The following is a 12,523-nucleotide window of genomic DNA, read 5'->3' as shown; positions in this document are numbered from 1 at the left end:
TTATTCCTGGTTACTCAGTATGTAAATGCATACCTTTGGCCACTGCTAGGCATAAAAGCAAAATCAGAACATGCACAACATGAAAAAAAAATCATGACTGCTACTGAACACAATTTTTTAGAATCTGTTAGTTGAACTATATAAGAAAACAGAGGTACTATTCTTTTTTTATTTAAAAGAATTGCTGACCTTGTGTTAAAAATTAAATTTCACATAGGACCAGTCACACATTAGGTCGTATATCATATCTGTTTTATGATCGAATGGATAAACATAACTTCAGTTTGTGTCCCATGTGCATTCCTTAGAGACAGAGTCAGGCGTTTCACAGGTGGTTAGCAGTAAGTCTGAGGAAGGGGCGGGCTGCCCAGACGTTTACCTGAACAGGGTCTGCACGTTGACGATGGTTTTGGCGTCCGCCATGTAGTCTTCCTCAGCGCTCATGGTGCTTTCTTTGTCCACGACCACCATGTTGGCAGCAAAAGTCACTCCACACCTGAGTAAATCATCTAGGCTTTGATAAAAATCAACAGAGAAAAGTGAACTTTCAGTAAATCTCAGTGTTAGGATGATGCTGAAACTCACCTACCCGCTCCCCACGCTTATAGGCATAGAGGTTACTGTTATAGGTGGCTTGCACAGAGTGGACACTGATAGATGTTATGGGAACTAATACAATATTCTCCAGAGATATGAAATAAATTGCATTTGGGGGTTCTATATGCTTCATTAGATCTCAATAATTTCAAACCATATGCATTAAGGATCTTTCTTTAATAATATTTATGAATTTTATAAATAAAGCCTGAAAACACCAATTTTGCAATCAAACAGAATGAGAGCATGTTAGACTTTTGTTTTTACAGTTAGCATATTATTTCAAAAAATGGCATTTGCATTTTTTTTTTATCTCTGAAGCACTTCTGGTAAGAATAAAAATGAACATATATTAATTTAGATGATCAAGTCTAACAAGGAAATATATTTATTAGAGATATTTATTTTTAAATGTCTATTTATCTGTGTGAAGTTATGTCTTATAGATTGGTTCTACACAGCCAAAAACATGTAAAACATATAAATATCATTTGCTTTCAAGCCTACCTTTCAGACACTTTTTGAGCAAGTGATTAAATGAATTAAATTTGTTGGTTGCAGGAAACAATTGCTAAACTAAGACACAAGTTCCTATGAGTTACCATAGATAGAGTCAGTCATCTCCCCTATCAGTGATAAAAAATTTACCTAGCATTGAATTTAAAAACAATGTTATAGCAAAAGCTGAATCAAGAAAACCATTTTTCATTGCCTCTGCTTAACACAAATTTCAAAAATAGGACTGAATTGGAAAAGGGAGATTATACTTGATTGAATGCAAGGGTATTCAAGGTTCAGAGTTGACTGAAGACAAATAAGAAAAATTGGGCTAGCTGATTTCTACATCTTCCAATTTAAAGTAAAAAGTATAAAACTCAAAGAGCAGTAGCTCCTTTTAGATTCTTAAAAGGAACAGTTAATTCTCCTAAAGATTGTCTCAAACTGCATGATCCCTTGAATTAGCTGTCTCACATTAGAGGGGATTATTTTCCTGTTACAGGAAGGCAAGAGGCAAGATTTCTTACTCTGCTAAACGGCGAGAGAGTATTAACAAAGCTTTGAGTCCAAGATCCCCAGGAATAGTCCAGAAAAAATATTTTGCTTGAATCAGGCACAGTGTTCTATAGCAGGGATTTTATGGCTAAAACTGTGGAAACAGAATGTTATCCCAAATAAATTTCATATGGTGAGAGCGGCCAGGACCATAACATCTAATCAATATGATGACCAAGTTTAAATTTCCAGAAATACTTTACTAGGGTATTCTTTTTATCTAGGAAATTTATAATTATTCTTATATCTATTAAAATACTTTTTAAAGGAAAGAAGAAGTTGGAAAGCAAATATGATCCCTTGGGGACCATAAAAAAGATGCTAAATCTCATGACTTCACACACTATTATTATAGTGTTAATTCACTTTTTCATATTTCAGCTCTTACGATCTTTATTTCCCCCATTAAACAAATTGTCTATATAGGAAAAGGAAAAGTTAATTAATAGAAGGTAACCTTGATCAAAAAATGATACCCAGAAGTTGTAATAAAAATGAGTATTTCATCGTCAATAAATCAAGGAAGTTGAGACTTGACAAAAAAACGTCACTTATGAGAAAATTTGTACTAAACAGTTACTTGCTAGCCAAATCTGTACATATCAGTTAATGCCATACTGAAAATACTGGCTGTTGTAATTTACACATAACATTGGCAAATGGTTTTAGTAATTATCATTGAATATGAATTTAAATCTAAAGAAATTTATAGGATCTATATAAATTTAGAGTGGCATTTCTGAATCACATAGAAACTATTCTTCATGTTTTAACTTTAGATTATTTGTATTCATTTAGAATTGTATTTTATTCTTTATCTTTTTGGTAGACTACCACTTTGTTTTTATAATTCTGTGTGTATCACAATTTCTTCCCACCATCTTATCTACCAAGACTGTTTTTAATTAAGCGTGAGTGCTTTACACAGTTTGGCCACCAGATGGCGGCACAAGAAAAAAGTCAATATGGTTGAAAAAGTTACAGATACTCTGACTGGCAATGCTTCTCTTTCTCCCCTTCTCTCTTTCTTTTTGAGGAGAACCAGAATGTGAAGGTATAAATATAAAGGAATGTTTGTGAGAGCGTTTTAATTGATTCATAGATTTTGTTTGCTCATCATTTATGTTTAAGGAAAATTTCAAACATTAGCAGAAGAGAATACTATAGTGAATCTCCTGTACCAATTACCCAGTTTCAATAATTGGTGACTTGTAGTCAATCCTTTTTCACCTCTAATCCTAGGAATTTGATCCTTTCCATTCTTCCTTTCCTCCCCATTAATACTTTTATAAAGGGAGAATTCATTTTCTAGTTTACATAAGAAAAGATGCATGAGAGGTTTATTTTGTATCTTTTAAATATAATGTCCTAATGAATTTTAGTAGAATACTATTAACATCACATCAAAGAAACATTACTAATGATAAAATATGGGTTGATTTCATTTTTGTGGATTCAAATAGTAGTTTTAATACCTCTATATTTTAATTAGTTGGTTAGTATTATGACAACAGTAATGTAAATTATATTAATGTAGTTGTTTAGTTGCTAAGTTGTTTCCAACTCTTTTGTGACTTCATGGAAAGTAGTCTGCCAGGCTCCTCTGTCCACGGGATTCTCCCGGCAAGGGTCCTGGAGTGGGTTGCCATTTCCTACTCCAGAGGGTCTTCTTGACTCAGGGATCGAACCTGCATCTCCTGCATAGGCAGGTGGATTCTTAACCACTGAGCTACCAAGGAAACCCAGGCATATTCATGTAGAATGGAGACCAAACGTGTGTTAATCTGTTTGGCCATTAATGTATCCACAGTCAATAAACACTCTCAAAGTTACAAAGCTTTGTTTTTTTTAACATCTACAAGACGAACTGTAAACACGGGAGTTCTCAGTGGATAACTTTCAGCATATTATTTGCAATGCTCTGGCTGATGTTTTTTTAGAATGGAAGATTAACACATTTTATAAGCATATTAGTTTTATGACCTTTTAATTTTAGTATTTGTTACAATGTCATGTTCATGCATATAAAGGAATTTGTATTTTAAAGCTGAAGCATCACACACATTTGACCTTTAATTAACAAATTATTAGAAATTACAGACTCTAATATGTTCTAAGAATAAACTAAGGAAATGCTCCAATTAAAAATTTTGACTTAAAAATGAGCATTCCAAATTATTTTAAAGTTTTCCAAAAGTAATGGTAATGATACCAATGCAGCACAGTGTTGAAGTTCTAGGTTCTCTCTAGCACAATGTGAACAGTTAAACATCTTACTGCTGTAGATGACACAAAACCAAAGTGGTTTAGAAATGGAACAAGACTGACATGCAACAAGATCTGTTTAAATCAACAACAGATTACCGCTTAGGAAGTTTGAATGCAAGATGTGTAACACGAGACCATAAGCTCTACATGCAATATACATCATATTTACAACACTGAAATGGCAGGTTACACTCAACATGCAACACAGGGGCACAGCACATGACAAGCACAGGACACCACACTGGTGAGGGTGCCAAAGATTTTGTCACCTACTTGTCAATAGAGCCCACCATGTAGTAAACCATTGGAAACCAACAGATGGCATCCAGAAAATGCATGTCTGGCCTAAGTAGCACATGGGTTACAAAATGAAACACAGTGTCACAACAGTGGCAGCACTTCTAGGGAAGGAAGTAAGCTGACTCAGTTCTCATTTCCAATACTAAATGCCATTGACAAGATTCATTTTCAAGTGCCTTTTCTCTTAACATTAATTTAAAAATGTCATTTCTACTTGTTATGAATAATGCAATGCACTAATTAAAAAAAAAAGTCGCATTTCTGCTTTCTAAATCAGAAACATTATGGCAGTATTCTACAAAAACACCAAATTGATACTCTTAGTTTATTACTAAAAAGTCTTTTCAGTGAGTTTGAAATGATTCATCCTGAGAAAGTCTTGTAAAATGGGAAACTAGTGATTTTTTTGATGATATAAAATATAAGAAACTAAATTACTGTGTCTCTCTAGAGTAATTTTCTCTAAGAGATAAAGAGAATCACCACATGTCCCTTAATATATCAACATATGAGTAAATAAATATAGTATATGTACCCATGCAATATATATATATATAATACAGAATTAAAATGAAAGCATTTCACCTTTTACACTACTGATTTTCTCAATGTACACTGCTGAGCAAATTGTATTACAATTGAAATCTTTACTCTTTATGCACATTTGGGGAAAGACTCATAAACCTGGAAGCTTCCTTAGAAATTACCTAATCCGTTGTATTCATTTTATAAACTTATCAGTTCTTTCACGTATCTATTCACGCAGCATCTCTGAATCCAAAAGTTTTTCATAATAGACATTTTGGTTTACTAAGGTGTATGCAAAAAAAAATATATATATATATCTTGTTAGCTTGTACTACAAGAAATAGAGTTTTTGGAACACATATGTAAAAGCACAAAGTTATAGAATATGCTGAAAAATAAGGAATGGGTTGCATTCGGGAGACAGCATAGAGGACATATTTAATTTGGATGTTGAAGGATGAGTAGGAGATGGACCAGTAAAGGGGGAGGAAAGGGGACTTCTAGGCAAAGGGGAGCACAGCCCCAAGAACATTCCAGCCAGAAGTCTGCTCCCTGATTCATTTCTTCCTGTTGATCAATCTCATCTCTCTTCACTTTAAAGAAAAATAATATTTAGTGCATGAATCATAAAAAGAAAACATCCAAAGAATCTCACTGTTGATGACATTCCCACCATCTTTCCTAAAATGACTTCCTAGCCATTTTAAGTGGTCCCATTACTACATATTATAAATGTACCACAATTCATTTAAAAAAAAAAAACTTCAATTATTCAGTTTCTAAGTTATTTTCACTTTTATGCTATTAATCCCTGGAGTGACAAGCTATTTCTAATATCTTGCTATTATAAAAATTATTGCTCTGGACTTTTTTTGGTGACTTTTTCCCTAGCATTTGGTTTTATCATTTGCCCTAAAACATGCATAGAAGTTTTCCCATTAGTGAATCACAGGGTACAAATATTTTTAAAGCTCATGGTGAAGGCTGGTTTCACAAATAGAATCATATATACCCCCCCGGTAGCGGTCCTCTCTTTCTGGGTGCTGCTCCTTACAATTAGAAGGGGTATTCACACTGCTCATTTCAGACCTTCTATGTTTCCTGCCTGCCTTGTGGTTATGGAAGAAGACATTAGGATTCGAGTGACACAGACTGGGACAGCACTGAGGTTCTGTGGTACTTTGAAAGATCCTTTTGACTGTGTCATTTGGGGGGTTATTATTTTATCTCTCTTTGCTCTTACATAGTTCCAGTCAGATAAAATGAATAGCTCAAGAACTCACATAGCAGAATTATGTTCATAATTCCTTGTTATTAATTGCACAGCTATACCCTGTGTGAAATAACCACCTAATTTTAAAAATCCAGATCATTTCCATTCTTTATTCTATCTTCTCTGACCATTTGTCCACTGTAACATATCTGTCTTCCAAAGACTTGGAACAGTACTTGATGTTATCAAATAATTCAACTTAAGTTTTCCATGTGATGAGAAGTACTGGGATCACAAGGAACAAAGTATGTCTTTATGTTATGCCAACCCTGCTATTAGAGTTAAAACTGAAGATCTGCCCTTTGCATGTTGTTGCTCTGTTGAGTAGAAATCATTCAAAGTACTGAAACATCAAAATTACTGCCTGTTATTAGGAAACTTGTGACTCTTACAGACATGCCATTCTGCCACAAGCATGCATTTATTATACAATGCACAAGCAATCTTTCAAATCTTTAGAAATTAACATATGTATTATGGTAGCACGGTTCATCCGTATATGAATCCAGCAATGTTAAAAGGCAAGGCAAGTCATTTGAAACCTGGTAAATATATAATTCTGATGAAGTATATCTAATGTAGGGAATAGTATGCCATGTGCATGTGTGATCAGTCACTAAGTCCTGTCTGACTCTTTGCGACTCTATGGACTGTAGCCCACCAGGCTCCTCTGTCCGTGGGATTTTCCAGACAAGAAAACTGGAATGGGTTGCCATTTCCTCTTCCAAGGTATCTTCCCAACCCAGTGATTGAATTTTGATTTCCTCTACCTCCTGCATTACAGGTGGACTCTTTACCACTTGAGCCACTTGTGAAGTCATAAGACCCACCCACTACTTCTACTGATAAAGGTGGCTTGAAAGGACACCTGAAATATAAGGAATAGATCAATCATACATTTATATGTACTATGCTGACACATTTAAGTAAACTGGCAAAGGTTTTTATGGCACTAAACTGCTTACTACTAAAAAAAAAAGAAAGTGAAGTCGCTCAGTCGTGTCCGACTCTTTGCGACCCCATAGACTGCAGCCTACCAGGCTCCTCTGTCCGTGGGATTTTCCAGGCAATAATGCTGGAGTGGATTGCCATTTCCTTCTCCAGGGGATCTTCCCAACCCAGGGCTCGAACCTGGGTTTCCCGCATTGTAGACAGGTGCTTTACTGTCTGAGCCACCAGGGAAGTTCAGGAAAAAAAAAAAAAAAAAAAAAAGAGCACATCATTAATCAGTCTTATCTGTAATTCAATTAATAAAGATGACTATTTACGAGTTTAAATATCTTTACAAAGACTTTCATTACAAAAATTGTGATTATACACAACTATGAATTAACAAGTTAATTGTAGGAAATGAAAAGTTTCATGAAACTTCATGGATTTTCAAGTTGAAGATCCCCATTTAACTAATAATTATAATAAACTTGGGGGCTTCCCTGGTGGCTCAGATGGTAAAGAATCTGCCTACAGTTCAGGAGACTTGGGTTCAATTCCTCTGTGAGGAAGATCCCTTGGAGAAGGGAATGGCAACCTACTCCAGTATTCTTGCCTGGAGAATCCCATGGTCAGAGAAGCCTGGAGGGCCACAGTCCATTGGGCTGCAAAGAGTTGAACACGGTTGAGCAACTAGCACTATAATAAACTAATTTTTTAAATTTCAAATTCAAGAAATGAATGTATGAGGCAGTTTATTTTGTTAGCATTTCATAATCCCAATTTTAAGCTTATTTCTTCCTGAAAAATGAAGTAGTATTTTAATTTCAACAACTTGAAATAAATTTCCTTGTTTTTTTTTTTGTTGTTGTTGTTAATTGGGTTTTCACAGAAACTCACTCATTAGTTTGAATAGTGACAATGTCCTTTTGTTGATTGGTAGAAGTAGGAAAACTACATTTCTGGACTGGCTTTCATGAGTCAGATATTCTACTAGTGATCCATACATTATTTAATATAATTGCAAAATAAGATAAATGTCCTCATTTTACAAATGAGAAAATTGAGGCTTACAGAAATTCGGTAACACACAGCCTATCAAGCGGGTCAGTTAGATCTTATTTCAGATCTGTGTGAGTCTAAGGCTTGAATGTTTTTAATAAGAACCCTGATATATCACACAGTTTACTATTACTTTTGAAATAAGCTGAACTGGAGCCTACTTGTATCTATATGTGCAAAGAAGATTGATTTAGTAAAGGGATACTTTAAACAAGATGCTGTAAAAGTTAAGGATAAGCCTGAATCTTGTACTTTAAATCAGCGTAGCTTTGGGTAATATATTCCAAAGTTTTTTGACTCACTTTTCCATCTCTCATATGAAATGATATCATCAGATGACTAGATGACCTTTAAGGTTGAAGCAGTAATTGAAATGTTTAAAATCAGTACGATGCCACAGCAGAATAGAACAGGTGGTCAACCAATCAGAACTGAGACCAGTTCTGATGAACCAGTACCCAGTACAAGATTAGCATATGAAATGCAGAAGGCGTTTTACTTTGAAACATTATGAACATTTACTTTGGCATATTATGTATGTGAATATCATAAATTTAATTCACATTTTTAATTCCATATTTGTGGCATCTGTTTTTTATATTGAATTAACTGGTTTTTCCACTAAATCTCCTAAGTAGCCATGCATTGACATTATTTTTAACAATGCTCATGTTCATTTAAAATAAAGTCAAATCCCACTAAACTAACTAGTAATTGTAGAAGTGTGTGTAATTATTAGTGTGTAAATTCTTATAACCCAGAAATATTTTAAAGAAGAAAGCATCATATTTCTTTATAACACTGTACGCGAGATTGAAAAATACTAGCCACATCAGAGAAACAAGTTCTTTAAAACAATTTCATTGTTTTTTTAATAAAAGAGGATTGCATAAAACTTCCTGGAACACTATTTACTGGTGTTAGTTCTTGTTTCCTCATTCTCAATCAAAGGAACAGAGAACAACAAATAAAATTGTTCGACACCACTTTTGGGAAATACACAGGATGCTGGTCAATTTTACAGAGAGCACTTTCATCCCAACTCTTTGAAAAAAAGTCAAACCCACTAAACTCATTTAACAGATGTCATGTGAATACTTGGATTTACAAACGGTGGGTCCTTAGGAAAGCAAAGAAAAATACTTAAATGCAAAATAACCTAAAGTTAAAATATTCTTGTTTGACAATTGATAAACAATGTATTTTTGCATATGTCAAAAACCTGCAACTAAAGTAAGATCACATAGTTGAAAGAACAATGAGCTATGAACTACAGAGAAGGTTCTAATCCTAGAATCGACCTTGGAAAAAGTCATATAACTTCTTTGGCCTGTTCCTCCTTTCTATGAAATAAGACAGTGGTGTAATCAAGTTGCACAGGCCAATTTGTTTAAATGTTATTGTAATTTGTAAGCTTTGAGATCTTAAGCTGCTTGGTACATCTTTCTGAGGATAAATCATGCTATATGACATGGATATATTTTTTATGGAAATAAAACATGAAATAAAGGCTAAGTATCTACTGGGATGAATGCCATATAGTAAATGCTCAGCAATTATGACTATAATGAACAAAGGTAGTGATAAAGATTATTAATTTTATTAAATGATCACTATGGTCTTATTTAGGTAAAATAATCTCTGATAAAAGCTACATGTGTACTTATATTGAATTACTGACAATCTTTCCCGTAACTAAGAGAAACAGAATTTTCAGATTTTTTGATTGATGATTGATCAGATTCAGGAATTAAGACTATGGACACACAGTCTTGATTTTATAATTCTATCATACAAATCAATCAATAATGCAGTAATTGGGCATTTTGGTAACTTGTTAATTCAAAACCAAACAGAAAGGGAACAATTTAGTCATGACAATTCCAAAGTCTACACAAGATACACAGATTAAGAAATCCTAACTCCTGCCACCTGCTCACTGGGATAAAATGGGATTAGTGATTCTGAAACAAGATTGTTTAGGGAAACTAGATACAGAAAAGGACAAAAGTAAACTCCATTCCTAAATTTGGTGAGATTGACTCTTTTGCAAAGTACAATACTGTGATTTATAAGGAATGTGTATTTGGCATTCACATTCAGATTCCTCACATGTCTTTGGTCTTCACCACATTTTCTAGCTCACAACTCCCAAAACCCTTGGAATTTCCTGAATGACAAGAGTCATGGGAGCATCTTCTGTTAATAATATTTGGTCTCTTACCCTCCTGAAATCGCTTCAGAGACATGAAGATGAAATGGGTGTCTTGCTCTTCATAACAAGCCTCTCTCCAGGACCACTGGGTTTATGTTAATGAGGTGACATTTGGAATGCAGCTAAGGACAGAGGCTGTTAGCCAGGGAAACCGGCCTGAATAGAGAGTGGGAAATTTAGTCCCACCTCCTGATTTTTGAGGAAGGGGTAGGGGCAAGAGATTGAGTTAAATTACCAATGACCAATGATTTAGTTAATTGTGCCTATGTAATAAATCTTCTATTAAAAACCCCAAAAGACACAGTTCAAAGAACTTCCAGGCTGGTGAACAGGTAGGGATTTGGTGACAGTGATGCTCTTTCCCTATATCTTGCCCTGTGCATCTCTTCCACCAGTTTTTCCTAGTTATATGCCTTTATAATAAGCTGGCAATCCAGTCAGTAAAATGTTTATCTGAATTCTGTGATCTGCTCTACCAAATAAGTTGACCTTGAGTAGGTGTTGGTGGAAACCTCTGAGTTACAGCCAGTCGGTCAGAAGTACAGGTAACAACTGGACTTGCAACTGGCATCAAAGTTCATGGAGGGGGTCACTGAAACTTCCAGTCTGTTGTTGTTGTTCAGTAGCTGAGTTGTGTCCAACTATTTGTGATCCCATGGACTGCAGCACTTCAGGCTCCCCTTCCTTCATTATCTCCCAGAGTTTGTTGAAACTCATGCCCATTGAGTTGGTGATGTTATCCAATCATCTCATCCTCTGCCACCCCTTTCTCCTGCCCCCAGTCTTTCCCAGCATCAGGGTCTTTTTTAGCCTACAGATGATCAGTTATAAGGTGATAACCTGGCTTGTGATTGACTTCTGAAGTGGGGGTGGGGAAATTTTGTAGAACTGAAACTTCAACCTGGGAAGCTAATGCTATTTCTGGGTAGAGAGTGTCAGAACTGAGCTGGAGTCCTGAGAACTGCTTATTGAAGGTGTGGAAAATCCCTCACACACACACACACACACACATTGAATTTGGGTCCCAGAACCCAATTAGGAGTTTTATACATCAGGACCAGGAATTATACCTTGAAATAATATAAAGAAGGTGAAAGAATAAGTTTTACCCATTACTTTACACAGGGATGCTGAAGGCACAGTTCTACTTTTTTTTTTTTTTTCCCAAGCCTCTTCCTCTCTGCTTTTCTGTATTCTGAGACCTGAGTTGACCCACTTTAATCCAAGCCATAGGACATGGGAACTCATGCTCTAAGTCATTCATGAGTTGCACAAGCATGTATGCTTAGTCATATCTGACTCTTTGTGACCTTATGGACTGTAGCCCTGCAGGCTCCTCTGTCCTTGGGATTCTCCAGGCAAGAATGCTAGAGTGGATTGCCATTTCCTCCTCCAGGGGATCTTCCCCACCCACCATGCAGATTTTTCACTACTTAGCCACCTGCTCTAAGTCAATCAGCTTGTAAATACTCATGCATTTTTAAGGGAGTGGACACACTACCCCATAAGCAAAAAGAGCCAGCATCTGACACTTTTGAGTTCATATAGTGGATGAGCATCTCCTGTGTGTCAGATCATCCCATGCTCTATCACCCTAGCTACCCAGTAACCCACTCTTATCCTGCTAGGATCTGCTTTATTAAACTTTTATTTCATCTAACATTGGGTCTAAGTTTTTGTTTTCCTACACCTGCCCTAACTTTACATCACCTTTCCCTGGAAGCCAAAACGGTATCAAAAAAGCATTGAATCATCAGACCTGAAAGTTCTTCAACTGAAACCTCTAGAAGTGTGCTCAAGTTTTAGAGTTGATTATCACTGAGATTCTGATGCTAAAAAGAGATGCATCCATGAGAATCTTGATATTCATATATTCAGAATAAATAATGTCATGAAGTTATATCGGGGAGCTATCTCTGTTTTGAGAAAATTCTTTTCATAAGTTTTAAAAGCAGAGACAAGGCAGTGGATGTTGGCCTCATTTAGCTTATCCCAAAATTTGCATCACTTTAGAATGTAAGAGGAGAATTGGAGGATGTTAAACGATGGTATTGATTTAAGGACCATCTGCTACTAATTTGAGTCAGAGAGAGAAGTGTTGTAATTTTAGCACATACAATGGATTTGACCACAGCATTCAGTGCTGTATATTTATATCTGTATAAGGATCTTGAAATGTTTAAGTAGTCTTTTTTCATGAGTATATTAATCAAACATTTTCTAATGAAAAGAACATGGTAAAGTGTAAACTATTCATGTTATGTCACAGGATATATGTTTTAACAGTGAAAGAATCA

General features: G+C 35.3%; 1 protein-coding gene across 2 annotated transcripts in view; it reads right to left on the bottom strand.

The window, feature by feature from the left end:
* The window catches only part of KCNT2 (potassium sodium-activated channel subfamily T member 2), a 425,317-nt gene that overhangs the window by 84,900 nt on the left and 327,894 nt on the right, over positions 1–12,523 (bottom strand). For both annotated transcript variants that reach the window (XM_055581824.1, XM_055581825.1), the window contains exons 20-21: positions 4,192–4,263; positions 380–514 (exon numbers count right to left, since the gene is read on the bottom strand). In XM_055581824.1, the coding sequence (XP_055437799.1) occupies positions 380–514; positions 4,192–4,263 (207 nt within the window). The remainder of the gene's footprint in view (positions 1–379; positions 515–4,191; positions 4,264–12,523) is intronic.

Source organism: Bubalus kerabau, chromosome 5, assembly GCF_029407905.1.
Source record: "Bubalus kerabau isolate K-KA32 ecotype Philippines breed swamp buffalo chromosome 5, PCC_UOA_SB_1v2, whole genome shotgun sequence".
Taxonomy (NCBI): Eukaryota; Metazoa; Chordata; class Mammalia; order Artiodactyla; family Bovidae; genus Bubalus; species Bubalus kerabau.
Note: the sequence above shows the minus strand (reverse complement) of the source record. Positions and strands in the feature narration are given on the sequence as shown.